This window comes from Miniopterus schreibersii (genome assembly GCF_964146895.1).
Source record: "Miniopterus schreibersii genome assembly, chromosome: 6".
NCBI classification, from domain to species: domain Eukaryota; kingdom Metazoa; phylum Chordata; class Mammalia; order Chiroptera; family Miniopteridae; genus Miniopterus; species Miniopterus schreibersii.
This window is the reverse complement of record NC_138107.1, coordinates 83,306,354-83,322,397: the sequence shown is the minus strand read 5'-3', so window position 1 is coordinate 83,322,397 and position 16,044 is coordinate 83,306,354. Positions and strand designations below refer to the sequence as shown.

General features: G+C 41.7%; 1 protein-coding gene across 8 annotated transcripts in view; it reads left to right on the top strand.

The window, feature by feature from the left end:
- Positions 1-16,044, top strand: part of RGS17 (regulator of G protein signaling 17) — an 83,702-nt gene that overhangs the window by 58,874 nt on the left and 8,784 nt on the right. For 5 of the 8 annotated variants that reach the window (XM_081141643.1, XM_081141644.1, XM_081141646.1 and 2 more), the window contains 2 exons: positions 3,760-3,849; positions 5,546-5,780. In XM_081141643.1, the coding sequence (XP_080997769.1) occupies positions 3,760-3,849; positions 5,546-5,780 (325 nt within the window). The remainder of the gene's footprint in view (positions 1-3,759; positions 3,850-5,545; positions 5,781-16,044) is intronic. The other 3 variants (XM_081141645.1, XM_081141641.1, XM_081141642.1) reach the window with 1 other exon arrangement.

The window sequence follows — 16,044 nt, the reverse complement described above, 5'->3', positions numbered from 1 at the left end:
TCCAACCCAGGCACTGTTGCATAAGCCAGGGGTCTGGGACATAGTTATAGGTTGTTGCTGACTATTAAATGAAGCTGCTGTATTATTTTACCGTGATATTTTGACTGAGGTAAATGCAACACTTAAAGAATAACCTCCCAGTTCTTTTTCAGAACCTGAAGGATGTTGATTCCATTTTTGTTCTGGGAAATTTAAGGTAGAAGCTGTTCCACAGCAAGGAAGAACTGAGACCACAGTGTGAGAATACTGAAATATTGAGTGGTCGCCGCCTTTCCAGTGACAGAGGTTCTTTCCTGAACCTTGATGCCTTCCTGGAATACATTTAAGCATCTCACTGATTCCTCAGTTGAGTTTTTTTTTGTATATATACGTAGTTTTGTGCTCAGCCCCTACCCCAGTGTTACCGTGGCTACTGCAGAGTTTTCATCCTAAATGCAACCATTTCAAGGGTTCTCCCTAGGAACCAATCGCTTTTCTTACAAAAGTGGACCGTCTTCCAAAATAGGCCCCGCACACATCCATGATGAAAAATCAGTAGGTAAACGCTATAATGGGCAGCCAGTGATGTTTCCCTCGCCCCACTGCCCAAATGTGTGCTCATCTGCACAGAAAGAAGGCCTTATTTCCTTATTTTCTGAAATACGCCAAATGTATTTCTCCCTTCTCAAAGTCACCATCCTCAAAAATGTCTAATGGGAGTTTAAATGCTTATTTTCACATCTTTAGCCTCAGTTATTGGCATTTTCTTCCATAAATATTTAAGCTTTAATCAAGACTCCCCCAGTGAGTATTGTATATGTATTCGGTTCTATTTATGGTTTTAGTTGTTTAAAAAGCAGAAACACTGTGAAAGTAAAAAATAGATGATGCCTCCACCACATGACCCCTCACTGTTGTTAAACATGATGTTTTCCTTTCCAAGCTTTTCCCAGAAAAATCACGGGCAGTACACATATGTTAATCTAAAGCAAACGTTTCCTGCAATTTCTTACCTTAACAAAACCCAATGTATTACTTAGGGAAGGACCCAGTGAAATTGGGGACAGACATCTGTCATTCCTAAGACATAAATGACAGTCTATTACCACCTCCACTATTATTTTCTCCATTTTTTTTTCATCTTAAAATGGCATTAGCAGTGGTTCTTGATCTTTAAAACTTTGAAGCCAATTTTTTAAGGATGATACTAAAGGACAGTTGATTAACAGGACACTTGTAGTTTCTTTCTACAGGACAATTTTGTGCGCGATATTAAATCACGAAATGGAGCAAACAGTGAACAGTTAAGCACTTATTAAACATCTATTTTAAGTCATTTTAGTACATATGTGTGTCCATATTTTACCATCTGTAGAAATGAAATATATAAATACAACCCAATATTTCATGATGATCACTCTAATATGGTGGCATTTGGGATGTTTGTAAATATCACAGAAGCAGATAGAAGAGCCAGAATTCATGTTCAGAAACTTGTCAGTCATGCGTGCGGGCTCCAGATTTGTTGCTCCACAGCAAAGTCACAATGGAGAAAATTTTTTTCAAAGACGTTGCCTAAAATGGAGAACTCTTGCATCTGTGTGTCACACCGCATTTGTGTGGAAGCGTAACAGAAACAAATTTTCAAATTTATTACTTCATCAGCAAAGGCAAGCTCTTTTTCTAGTCTTTTTCTAGTACCTTACTATGTGTGTACACACAGATACAAGCTCAGTAAACCTTGGCAGAAGGAGTATTCATTTGCTATTTAAATATGATCTTTCTAGAATTTATAAAAAATTGGCGTATTTTATACGTTTGGCATCCTTGATTTCTCCCAGGAAATTTCGGAGAATGATGTCAGCCTCCTCCCACCCACTTTTTCATAGTTTTTGGAAATACATCACGTGCCAGAGAAGCACTCTGGTCAAAGACACTGTGAGAAGTTGGTGACTCTTCTGAGCACGTCCCCGACCTAAGTGTGTAACAGCACGGAGGCCTGAGGTTTCCTAGGCGACCTTAATCTGCAAACACGTTCACAGTCCCCACACGGGGGACGTAGACACTGTGCTGCTGTGGCTGAACCCGCTGGCTGCGGCCGTGGCTGCCCTGCCCGAAGGCTCTGGAAGGCCTTCCTGCAGAGCACCAGCAGCGAGCCTGGGCCCCGCCTCCCCGAAGCCCGCGGGCCACGCCACTTTGGTGCCGGTTTCCTCTTTCCCTCCACGGTTCTGCGCCACTAACTCCGCCACTCTCCCTAGAAACCGTTAGAGGACAACTTGACTCACTTCACCGTCAATTTTCTTTCATCAAGGTGCCTTTTTCTGATGAAGGTCCTCTCCAGTCCCCCGGCCCCTCTCCTCCAGGCGGTCACACTTCCTCACTCACTGCCCCTGGCTCGTCTCCCTTCCGGGGGTCGATTGGCCTACCCCCCCCCCCCGAGACTCCCCCCTTTGCTCTGTCCTGTCGCCCCCACCCCCAGCCTGAGAATGAGTTAAGGAGCCTTCCCGCCTCCCTCACCAGACTTCCCAGGTTAACCCCTTGTTGGAAGCTTTCTCCCTCTGAAGTGTCCCCTTCTGTGGCCACCGTGTTTCCTGGGCCGTCCCTTAGCCCGTGGGGAGCAGTGTAGTGCGTCGGTGCCCGTCGGGGCGCATGGCTCCTAATAGTCGCTCATTAAAAACAACGGGGTCATTTTCCAGAACTGGGTCCCGATTCCAAGCATACGACCGCGTGTTTAGTGTCCGGCTTTGGGCCGACATAACACACAGCTCTTGATTCACGGCTCGTCTATAAAATGGGGTAATAAATTTAAAGCTAAAAAGACAGCCTGGCCCGTAATAGACCCTAGGAAATAATAGCACCGCTTTCCCCGTGGAGAAAGCGAATGCTCAAGTGAAAACTGTGCGTGAACTTCCTCTGCGCCCTGACAGGCTCCCTCGCCCCTCAGCTTCCACCCAGAGGGCTGGGTTTGCTGATTCCCTAGCTTGGCTGTTCCAGGCCACCCTCCCCGCGTGCCTAGTCCCTGCCCTAACCTCCCTCCTGAGGCCCAGCCTAAGCCTCGGACCTGGGGGCCCACCCCGGGGCGCCGCTCAGCTGCAGGTGCCGGGTTGGACGGTTCTCGTTCAGTGTTAGGGAGCCCATGGATTCCTGTAGAATTCCCGAATTTATGTCCCAGAGACACGGAGGCTCCTCTCGCCGCCCGGTGCTCTCCCATCTGGAGCGTCTCGGGACCTTGGAGGTCGACCAAATGGGAGGAAAGGGCAGGGACAGCAAATATAAGTCCAGGGGTGCAGACTTGGTAGATGGAGGGATGATGGTGTTGGTGACTGAAAACCCGGTCTGCAGAGAAAGGGGGTGTGAATTTTGCAAATGCTGATTTAGGTTCTGACACATGGTACCTTTTTAGCTCCCAGTGGGGGAAAGTAAATGGAAAGAGTCAGAATGGAGTTGTTCCAAAGAGTAGCATCAGAATGTATAGCAAATACTATTAAAGCATAGCATCATCTAGGTAGCTCAGGGATTCTAAGTAGTTTAAATTATGTGAGGATGTGTAACAGATCCATTGAGTTCTGATTTACTTTATAATTGCATTAAGTAACGATTCTCTTTCCTTCAGTTGACGCGGGCTTACCTGTCTTTTAAAAATGGCATTGCCCTTTTTGCACACGAAATGTTCTCACATAGTTGAAAATAAAATTATCTGTGAAATATTTTCCTGCATTTTTTTTTCTTTTCGATCATTGGTTTTCCCTAGACAAAATAAAGTGTTATGCTACATTGCAGCCTCACTGTTAGGAACGAAGAAAGAGCGGAAACTGCAGAAAGACCCCCACACACCACGAAAATGGAGAGCATCCAGGTCCTAGAGGAGGGGTGAGTGATTCGCGTGGTAACCGCGTCCTGTCCCCATGTACCGTTCACGTCCCGTCGGGGCTTCATGTCAGCTCCTGCGGCCGTTGCTCCTCCAAATGGTTTTGTGAAGTGAATGCACAAGCTGCAGGATCTTACTCTGTGATCGCCGGGGCTTTCATCAGTCCTTCTATTAGCTGTGTCGAGCTACCAGCTACAGTGTCGCCTGGCTTTATTTTTATCTTTCAGAAATAGTGATTGTTGCATGATTTAATGCCCCAGTTCGCCCTCTTTCCTTCCCTTTCCTGAGAATATTTCTTTAAGTTGTTCTCTTTAGGTGGGAAGAATCTAAAACACACACAAAAAAGATGTGGGATGACCTACAGCCAGCTGGTGTCTGGCCCCATTTGGAGTATTTTCTCCAAAAACGAGAAGTTGAAATGCAGAACTGGATCTATAAATAAAATCAAAATAAAAGTAGATTATTTGTGTAATTACAGGTACTTTCTTTTCCAACTTATGAGAAGGTTTTAATGTTGATGCTTCATAGTCACTTTTTATTTTGAAATTTTTTAAATGAATGTGAAAGTTCTGATAGTAAACATCTACTTAAAATTCTTGCTCAGAAAGGTGTATATATAGATAGATATATATGTTTATCTATATATATCTTTATATCTACCTATCTATAGATATAGATGTAGATGATAGATAGATAGATAGATGATTGATGATAGATAGATAGATAGATAGATGATAGATAGATAGATAGATAGATGATAGATAGATAGATGTCTTCTTTGACCAAGTGTATGTTAGGTTGGAAATTTATTTAATAGACTGATGAATGGGAAAACAAGATCAATTTAACCATAAGAATCTCCAATTTATTTTTTCCACTTCTTTGATGTATAAGCAAAGGGAGTAATAACAGGTGGTTTCTGCAGGAAAGCAGTCACTGAAGACCTGAATATAGATACTAAAAAGTCCTCGTATTGTAAGGGCCCTGTGCTTTGTAACTGTGAGAACTCCATTCATGGGTAACGATTCATTTATAATAAAAGTTTAGGAAGTTTTGTGACAAGTGCACACAATGTATACTTTTATGTTTTAATTTATCTTTATTGTTGAAAGTATTACAGATGTCCCTTCCCCCCTTCCATTTATAGCCTCCACCCCGCACCCCCACCCCCACCCCCAGGCCTTCACCACACTGTTTCCTGTGTCCCTGGGTTATGCATAAATGCACATAAGTTCTTAGGTTACTCTCTCCCCGCCCACCCCCGCCTTCCCGTATTTTAGATCCGGTGATAAATGAAAAAATTAGCTACCAGAGATGAAAAGAGAAACTGTAGCTTACGGCTTGAAAATGAAAATCTACATCAGATGCAAACAAATTCAGCTTGCCCTTCGAACAGTGTATTAAGGTTTGCGCATCTCCATCTTCATTAGGAATTTATGACGACCACATGCCTAGCGCATATAACCCCTTGCCATTTGAACACCAGGCTCCCTCACCCGCAGCGTGTGCCTAAGGCTCATTTTTGGCAAGACCCAGAAATGACTGACCCAGTCCGGGCGATTGCTCCCCGGATCGGCGGGACTCGCGGCCAGGACCACTAGATGGCAGCAAGGGACAGCGCCTGCACCCGCGGCGCCCGGCCTGGGCTCCCGTGCCGGTCAGGGCGCCGGGGTGACGGGCCCATTCCTTTCTCTGCAGCCAGAACCCCACGGCGGACGAGGTCCTGTCCTGGTCTCAGAACTTTGACAAGATGATGAGGGCCCCGGCGGGCCGAAACCTGTTCCGAGAGTTCCTGCGCACGGAGTACAGCGAGGAGAACCTGCTCTTCTGGCTGGCCTGCGAGGACCTCAAGAAGGAGCAGAACAAGAGGGTCATCGAAGAGAAGGCCAGGATGATATACGACGACTACATCTCCATACTGTCGCCCAAAGAGGTAAAGCCCGGGAAGCGTTGGCGTGGGCTTTCCTGGCCCCCGAGGAGCCCGCGGCCCGGCCGGGCTGGGTGGTGCATGGGGTGGCGCAGCCTGGGAGGGTCTCGGCGACCTGAGGTCCCCTCGCCAGGACCCAGCCGGCTGCACCCGGAGGCCAGGGTTCTCCACCTGCTTTGAGCGTTTGTCCCTGTCTGACTCTGTGACAGTCTCCTTGCTTCTCCGAACTAACACGAGGAAGCCTGTTAAAAATACAGTTCCCTCTGACGTGAACCAGAGTGGAAAAGAGCTTACTGTGGGGCGGGGTTTCTCCAAGTGTGACCCCCGGGTCACCTGTACGACACTCACCAGGAGCGTTTGTCTGAAAAGCAAATTCTCGAGGTCTACCCGGGACTTCTGAATCTGACGGTTTTTGAAATAGAGCCCAGGAATCTGCACTTTTAACAAGCTTTCCACATCCATACGAGTTTGGAAACCTCTGACACAGGGGCTCAACAAAAACAAAAACACACGCACCATTTTTGTTGATGTTTATGATACGATCTTTGCAGTGAAGGATGAGCCTTTATGATCCGTTAATATTCTTGAGGAGGGATGGGTATGGTGGTGATTACACTTATTCTAGCTTTGCTGTTACTGAAAGTGCAAGCTACTTCTTCCATTGCCAGAACGTACCTAATAAATGAGGAACATTTCACGCAACCAAATTAACACTTTTCCATTAACCTTTAAAAAATTAATTTGCGCCTGAGAAATGTTCCTGCTGTTAGACTTAAAAGTTGTTGGCAAGGGAGGAGGTAATGGTCTGCGCACGCCTCTGGAGGGCTTCAGGCGTTTGAACTCAGAGCCTCCTCGAATCCTTGCCTTCTCCACACCACCCTCTTTTGTCTTTTCTGTCTCTCCTAAGCACTGTGATTTTTACCTGTGCATTTGAATATCCTGACCTGGTACTCTTCTGCTCGCAGAGGTTACCCTCCACACCCCTGGCAGGCACAGACCTTTATAAGGTCCCCTAGAAACAGGCTGTGCTCCTCAGTGCCTCTTCCAACACTTGATGGGGCCCCAGCTGCCTTACACTCTTGCCTTGAAATCTAGAACATGGGTTAGTGTCCACTTTAGCCATCTCTATGTTTGAAAGTCTATATAAACCATTTCACCTCAATGAGGTAGACCTAAGTAATTAAATTTTTTATTAGATTAAAAGTGCCCTTGGTATTCCAGAGTATACTCCAATCCTGTTGTCTCTTAACAATGAGAAACCTTGAATTGGGTACAAAAAGATCATTTTATTTTCATTTCCTGTATTGACATTAGAAAGGTATTCATAGCAACACGGTGGGGAGAATTTTTCTGTAGCCTCGGTGCATTTATTACTCATGCCTTTGTGTTTCTAACATCATAATTATGCATCCTAAAAATACATTCTTCAGGCTTCTGGTCTACCTAGAACCTTAGCATTTAACCAATACTATTTTATTAGCACAGTTGTTTCTCATTTTTATTTTAATATTGTGTTACATGGCAAATCTATCAAATAATTCAAAGGTGCCCAAAGGCATGCTGCTCTTGCCATATTTACACATAATTACAGAGTCTTTAGGAAGCTTATCTAGTTCATTCCTTTGTACTATCTAGGTATCATCTTAAAATAATGACTATTACATTTTAAAATAATGTTAGAAAGAAAAAGTATTTTCCATAGTACGTACATATAGTTCCTTTAGTTTAGTCAACATTTTCTGATTTGTAGCTTTTTATGGGAAACCCTTTCCCATTGTCCTCACAGCTTCTGGTTTCCATATGTCACAGATTGATGGAGCTTTGCAAAGCACTTAATTTTCACAAAACTACTTCTTTGAGCCATAGTTTAGAGCTATCATAGTTATTAATTACTGAAAGATTAACTATGGGACTTCTGTTCTCTTTGCAAAAGTAATGGAGCTTTGTTTTAGCCTAATTTCTTGACTTTGAACATGAGTTTCACCCAGCGGTCACTAAAATAATATTTCCTGATCATGAACACAATCTTTGCTAAATCAAATAGATGAATATTTAATGTAATAGCCATATTTATCTTCTTTATTTTTTTAAACATCTACAATTAGGCCATTACACACTCTAATACCCTGAATACTGCAAAGAGAGAGACAGAGACAGAGACAGAGAGAAGTGAAATTCACATTTTTATTGTTGTATTTGTAAATATACTGACTTGTCAATAACATGACATAAAAATCCAAGTTTTGGAGTGCTTGATGAATTGCCTTTGTTCAGCCAGCTGATTGCTTTCCTAACACAGCAATTACACAGAGTGGTCAAAAGTGGGTTTATAGTTGTGAGTATAGGAAACATAATTTATTCTTGTGTTATTAACTTATCACTAGATTTTCATTTTATCTTAATTGGGTTGAGTTATCATGTTTCTCTTTGTTAAATGTAGAGAAAGTCTACATTCTTAAATTATTTATATGTATATAATTTATTTACTCTACATGAAGCCAGTATCCTGAAAATTGCATTTCATTATTTGTTTTAATAGCATGTTTTATGTATTTTTAATAATGGGAGCATCATGTTATAAAATAGGTGTTTGCAGTCAGGGTGCCATATAACTTCCATGTCTTGGTATAGCATACATTTAAAGAGGGAAAGGGCCAAATTTTAAATTTAAAAAAATCTAAAAACAAAAAATAACACGTCTTGTCTTTCTAAAGTAAATTTTCTTTTTCATGCAGTGCCCTCAAAGTAAAAACAAATGGAGGTAATAGAGAGGAATTTAAGACATCTGCACAAAGCAGATGCTTTGGCAGTTTATACTTGTTAAGTATTGAAAAGACAAAACCAACAAAATACAGAACTTTAATTAAAAGTCTATTTGAAAGGTATTACCACCCATAAACAGCACTGAGTTATTGAACAGGGGAACAATTATAAATCCTGCAACAAATGTAAGACTTTTTATCTGAATTGATAGACACTGTGTGTGTGTGCAGCTGTTTACAAATTCCCTTAGTGATGGCGTTGTCTTTAACCAGGGCTGTCATCTGGCCCCGCCACTTACCACCCAATGACACTAAGCAACTCACTTCAGTGCTCTGGGGCCTCAGCTTCTGTGTTTCATAGAGTGATGGTATGGAAAAAGTTCTAAAACCCACTAAATCTATGACTTTCAGGCTCTGCCTCGTGGTGATTTTCATAGTAATAGGAATTATTTGCTTCCTTTGAGTTCTCCCTAAATTTCCAGTTGCTCTCTGGGAGAGGGGGGAACAATAAACCTATTGAAAAGCCAGAATTATCTAAAAAGAATGCCTATCTGATAGGTGTGTGGATTCTGTGTGTATATATGTATTCTTTTCAAGAACAACTATGTGAATTCAGCACTTTCAATCATTTAAGTCAGTTTTTAGAAACAGGATTCACTTGACTGTATTTTCTTAGATTCATTTCTTTGTGCATGTGTATTATCATTCAAAACATACTTACCAAGTATATCCTATGAGCCAGGTGGTAAGCCGGATGTTTGGAATAGGATGGTGAAAAAAAATCATTGGCCTCTCCCTTACAGAGCTTACATTTTGGGAAGACAGACAAATGATGCCCAAAACAAGTGGCTAAAAATTGTGATAAACATTATGATGGAGGTAAAGGTCAAGGGATGTAGTTTAGAAAGGGGTAGTCAGGTAAGGTCCATCTGATTAGATGAAATTCAAGTTGATAACAAAATCTAAAGACTTGGGTTTGATAAAAAAGGTGTCATCATACTTATGATCAGTCACTATTATTACTTTACATTGGGCTTAAACTTTGTAGTTGGTGAAATGGTCTTAGTATATTATGACGATATGAGTCTCAAAATAATCCTTTAGCCACTAGGACAGATGGCACCATTTGACAGCAAAGGAAACTTATTCCCAAGAAAGTTAAATGGGCTGTCCAAGGACATTAGAATTATATTCTTGTAGAGAGAGAACATAGCCCAAGGTCTCCTGATTCCAAATGTGTGCTCTTCAGTCTCCAACCTGCTGATCGGTTATTCCACTGCCTAGTGCTTTCTTCGTGACACTACTGTGTATTTCTATGAACCCACCTCAGAACTTGAGGCAAAAGGAGAAACAGCGACCTTAGCTGCATCCTGAACTGGGACAAGCAAGATAAATGGCCCCATCATTGAGACCCCCAAGAATACGGTTACTGTGCTTGTATCCTACCAATGATCTGTGCTCCAAGAACTAAAGCCCAGCAAATTGTTTGCAATTTATTATTGTTTTCAGTAGAAATAGTCAACACAAAATACGACTAAAAGTGCACATGATGAAGATTTCTTAAAACTGATGGGAGTACCAGATATTGTTTATTTTTAGATCTATAAAATTAAACATGAGTGAACCAAATTTAGTTAAAATTAGAAAGAACACCTCCAGGGACAGAAGCTATAATCGGTAAAATTTAATATAGACTTACAAAGAAAAAAAGAAAAAAAATCTATCATTATTTTACTTACAAAACAATTCTAAATAAAACAACTTCAGTACAATTCAAAATGAAATGCCAAAACATTGGGGGGGAGGGGAATCTTAATCACGATATGCAAAAAATTATCCAAGGAATTAACCTAATTTACTTAAAGGAGGGTTTCTATGAGGATAAAAGTCTTTCAGTGAAAATTCATCATTTTAGTATAATTCTGCGACAGAATCAGTCGAAATTGCCATTGCTTCCTGATGGAACAGAAAGGCAGCCCCGAAACTTGGTGTGCAGCAGTCATCGTGGTGGTGTGCCCTCGGGGGTGGGGAGCCTGGGACAGAGAGCAGGCGTGTCCCTCGTCCTCCGCTCGCCCAGGCCCTCCCGCCCGCTGCCCAGGGTTGCCCCGTCTCCCCACCTTCGGCGCTCATTACATTGTCCTTCCAGCTAGTTTGTAGAGCTGCCCGTGGGTGTCTGTACGTGTGCAAGCCGCTTGCTCTTCTCCTTGCCTCTCTCCTACTCCCGGTGGGGGTGGAAGCTTCCAAGGTCACCGAGGCCTGTCACCGAGTCACCGCTGCCTTTTCGAAACCCCGCGGGCCGCCCCCGGCACCGCCGATAAACCTGCCGGGGCTCCCTCGGGCGTCCCACGGCCTTGTCTTTAAACCCTGTTACTGCTGCACTGTCCCCCTCCTTTCTGCCACTGGGATGTGAAGACTGAGAAAAGACTTCCCATTGCCCCAGGACAGCTCTTGTCGGTGCTGCTCAACTTTCTGTTCCCTTGGGGCGAGTTCTTTACAGGACCCCCTCAGTCCCCCCTGCACTGGACCCCACACAGGGTGGCCTCCGAAGCCATCCAGGCGCCTGACCCCCAGGGCGACCGTGGCTCCGCGCCCGCGCTGGGAGCACCCCCACTAACCTGTGTTATAGATGCTCCACGGTCTGAAGCACAGAGATGCCACAGATGCAACTATAGATTGTTAGACCCATGGGGTTTATCCTTGTTATTTGACCTCTCTGCACTTCTTTTGACTGACCGACAACCTTTTCAAACAAACAACCAGATTTTAAGGTAAATATTTGTTTTATTTTCTTTTATTCACCATCCTGTATGTATTTATTGAACACCTTTTACACATACTTCAGCTGGGGGGCAAGGGAGCACGCAGATTTAGTGTAAGACTTCGTGCCAATCTCGGTGAGTTTGTACTCTTAGCTCTTTAAAAATTGAATGTATTGGGGTGACGTTGGTTAATAATATCATATAGGTTTCAGGTGTGCAATTCCACAACACATCATCTGTATATTGTCTTGTGTGTTCACCACCCCAAGTCAGGTCTCCTTCCATCACCACTTATCCCCCTGTACCCTCTTCTACGTCCCCCACCCCCTTTCCCCCTGGTAATCACCATCCTGTTGACTGTGTCAATGAGGGTAAATGAGGGGTTTTGGGGGGGTTTTGCTAAATCCCTCACTTTTTTTTTCACCTAACTCACAATCCTACCCCCTCTGACATCTGTCAGTCTTTTCTATCTATGACTATTTTGTTTGTTAGTCCATTTCGTACGTCAGATTCCACATGTAAGTGAAATCATATGGTGCTTGTCTCTGACTGACTTACTTCACTTAGTATTATGCTGTCCAGCTTCATAGATGCTGTCATAAGAGGTAAGGTCTCCTTTTTATGGCCGAGTAATATTCCGTGTGTAAGTGCTCCACAGCTTTTCCACCCACTTACCTATGGATGGGCACTTGGGCTGCTTCCGAATCTTGGCTGTTGTAATAGTGCTGCGGTGAACATAGGGGAGCATATACTCTTCCAAATTAGTGTGTCAGGTTTCTTTGGAGAACTTCCCAGAATTGGAATTGCTGGGTCATAAGGCAGCCCCATTGTTAATTTTTTGAGGAACCCCCATACTGTTTTCCAGAATGGCTGCCCCAGTCTGCATTCCCAGCAGCAGGGCACCAGGGTCCCCCTTCTCCACACCCTCGCCAGCATGTGTCGTTTGTTGATGGACTGATGATATCCAATCTGACAGCTGTGAGGGGATAACACTTTGAGGTTTTCATTTGCATTGATCTGATGATAAATGACATAGAGCATGTTTTCACATGTCTATTGGCCACCTGTAAGTCCACTTTAGAGAAGTTCTGTTCAGGTCCTTTGCCCACTTTTTAATTGGGTTGTTTGGTGGGGGTTTTTTTTGGTGTTGAGCTGTACAAGTTCTTATAAATTTTGGATATAAACCCTTTATCAGGTGTATAATTGGAGAATATGTTCTCCCAATTAGTAGGCTGTCTTTTCATTTTGTTGATGGTTTCCTTTGCTTTGCAAAAGCACTTTAGTTTGATGTAGACCCATTTGTTTATGTTTCTTTTGTTTCCCTTGCCCAAGGACATATATCAGAAAAAATATTACTATGAGAAATGTCTGAGACTTTACTACCTATGTTTTCTTCTAGGATTGTTATTGAGTCTTAATTAAGTTTGTGTGTGGTGTAAGAGGTTGGTCTAGTTTCCTCTTTTTTTTTTTTTTGCATGCATCTCTCCAATTTTCCCAACACTACTTATTGACTAGACCATCTTTACCTCATAGTATGTTCTTGCCTCCTTTGTCAAGTATTAATTGACCATAAAGGCATGGGTTTATTTCTAAGCTCTCTATTCTGTTCCATTGATCTATATTATATGTCTCTTTTTGCCAATATCATGCTGTTTTGATGACCGTGGCCTTGTAATATAGGCTGGATCAGGTAGTGTGATTCCTCCAGCCTCGTTCTTCTTCCTTAGGATGGCTGTGGCTATTTGGGCTCTTTCGTGGTTCTATACAAATTTTTGAAACATTTGCTCTAGGTCTGTGAAATACTCCATTGGTTCTTGATAGGAATTGTATTGAATCTGTAGACTGCATTGGGTAGAATGGACATTTTAATTATATTAATTATTCCTATTTGTGAACATGGTATGTGCTGCCACTTTTCTGTGTTTTCTTCCGTTTCTTTCTCCAGTATCTTGTAATTTTCTGAGCACGGTTCTTTTACATCCTTGTGCTAAATTTATTTCTAGGTATTTCGTTCTTTTTGAAGCAACTGTAAATAGGATTGGTTTTTTAGTTTCCCTTTCTGATAGTTCATTATTGATGTATAAAAGTGCAGCTGATTTCTGGATGGTTTGTATCCTACTTTACTGAATTCATAAGTTCTAGTAGTTTATGGGTCGAATCTTTAGGGTTTTCTATATACAGCCTCATGTCATCTGCAAGTGATGACAGTTTTACTTCCTCCTTTCCAGGTTGGATGCCTTTTAGTTCTTCTTCTTGTCTCTGATTTCTGTGGCTAGGACTTCCAGGACTATGTTGAATAAAAGCGTGGAAAGCAGACATCCCTGTCTTGCTCCCTCCCAGTCTTAAGGAAAACCCTTTTAGTTTTTGCCCATGGAGTATGATGCTGACTTTAGGTTTGTTGTATATGGCCTTTATTATGTTGAGGTATATTCCCTCTGTTGCCACTTTGTTGAGAGTTTTTATCATAAATTGGTGCTGGATCTTGTCAAGTGCTTTCTCTACATCTACTGATATGATCAAGTAATTTTTATCCTTGATTTTGTTTATGTGATGTATCACGTTTATTCATCTGCGAATATCGCAGCCGCCTTACATCCCCAGAATAAATCCCATTTGGTGATGGTGTCTGACCTTTTTAATGTGTTGCTGGATCCGGTTTGCTAGTATTTTGTTGAGGATTTTTGCATCAATGTTCATCAGGGATATTGACCTATAATTTTCTTTATATGTAGTGTCTTTATCTGGTTTTGGAATTAGGATAATGCTGCCCTCATAAAATGAGCTTGGGAGTCTTCCTTTCTCTTGAATTCTGTGGAATAGTTTGAGAAGGATAAGTGTTAGTTCTTCGTTGAATGTTTGGTAAAATTTGCCTGTGAAGCCATCTGCTCCAGGACCTTTGTTTATTCAGAGTATTTTTTTTTATTTTATTACTGCTTCAATTTCACCAGTTGTAATCTGTGGTCTCAGATTTTCTGATTCTTCCTGATCCAGTTTTGGAAGATTGCATGTTTTTAGGAATGTATCCATTTCTTCCAAATTGTCCAATTTGTTGGCATATAGCTGTTCATAATATTTTCTTTGTATTTCTTTGGTGTCAGTTGTTACTTTTCCTCTTTCCTTCCCAATTTTATTTATTTGGATCCTTTCTTTTTTCTTGATGAGTGTGGTTAAAGGTTTGTCCATCTTGTTTATCTTTTCAAAGAACTGGCTCTTCATTTCATTGATCTTTTGTATTTTTTTTAGACTATTTTCTTTATTTCTGCTCTGTAAACCTTGTTTATAAGATGTCTCTTCAGCTAGTCTTCAGTTGGTTATTTAGGTTGATTACGCTACATTTTAGCCCCAATTCTAGTTTGGCTGGGAGGAGGTGAGTGTAGCTTCCCCTACTCTGCCAATATCTTGAATCTTCCTAAGTATTTTATTTTTTTAAATGGAAATAGCAAATGTGTTAACTAAACATTGAATGGTACTGCTTTATGATATTTCACTACTGTTTTTAATTTGAAAAAACAAATGAAACAATTTTACAATGAGGACTCAAGATACTTAGCAAATCAAGTTATTTTACTTCTCTATCTTAAGATAACTAATATGATTCCAGCGACTGAAAAACGATTATATCATATTCAACTGTGTTATTATTTCAGAAATAAATTACCTTCTTTCTTTATCACTAACCCAACATTTCTTTCTCCATTGAAACAAAAAGTTCTCAAGTTTGAAAGTAAAAGTACCATTTATAAAAATAGTGGAGTGCATTTGGTGAGACTTTACCTTATTATAACACCACATTACAGAGTAAGATCAACTAGTCAGAACTCCCATGTCAACATTTACCTGTTGAATAGAAACACAAATGATATTTTTAAGTAAAAGCTGAGATAAAATTCTGTACTTTGTATTACTTTGTACTTGATGACCCCATGACACTAGCACAGAGAATAAAACCTAAGTAATCTAATTACAATTAGATGACAAAGACTATATAGTTCAGCCAAGAGATGTTTAATTTTTTTCTGTATGTAAGTTGGTCTAGCTAGACCACAGAAATTTGGTCTGCATCACCGTTTCCTAACAAATCCTCCCACAGCAGCCATCGCCAGGGTGTATCAATCGACCCAGTTCCACATGGACCACAGAGCTTAGGAATCTGGGGACCACAGATGGAAGATGAGTGGTCCATCGTTGGGACTGTTTCAGACCCAGGACTTAATTGAAACAGTGGGTGGGACAAGAAGCCAGAGCCAAAAAAGCTTCTGCCAAATAATTATGATGAAATATGTAGGTATAAATATGAGAGGTTTGCACAGGCTTGAGTACATCGTGAGACGTAAGTATGGATCAGGGTGCCCTAGACTCGTACAACAGTGAGGACTGAGGCCGCCAGTCGGGACTCGGTGATGGTTCGCCTCTTGCAGGGTTTTGCTAACATGCCATTTCAGGGCAGAGCTTAGTTCCGTTCCCCAAACGCGTCCTAATTGCCATTTATTTTTCTCACTTCCCTTAACAGCATGCCCTACCAGTCCCAACAGGATCAGCATTTAGTGAGGAAAAAAGAGAACTGAATCTCTTCGCAGAATTTCTGCATACTTTTCAAGTAACATTATGTTGATTAATGAGTGTTCTGAATTCCCACTTGCATTTCTCCTCTCAGAGATTCCACTTCAAGCCATTATTCTGCTGAATCTTTTTTTAAACATTCAACTATTACTTTATAGTATTATGCTTAAGTTACAGGGAAAAGACAAC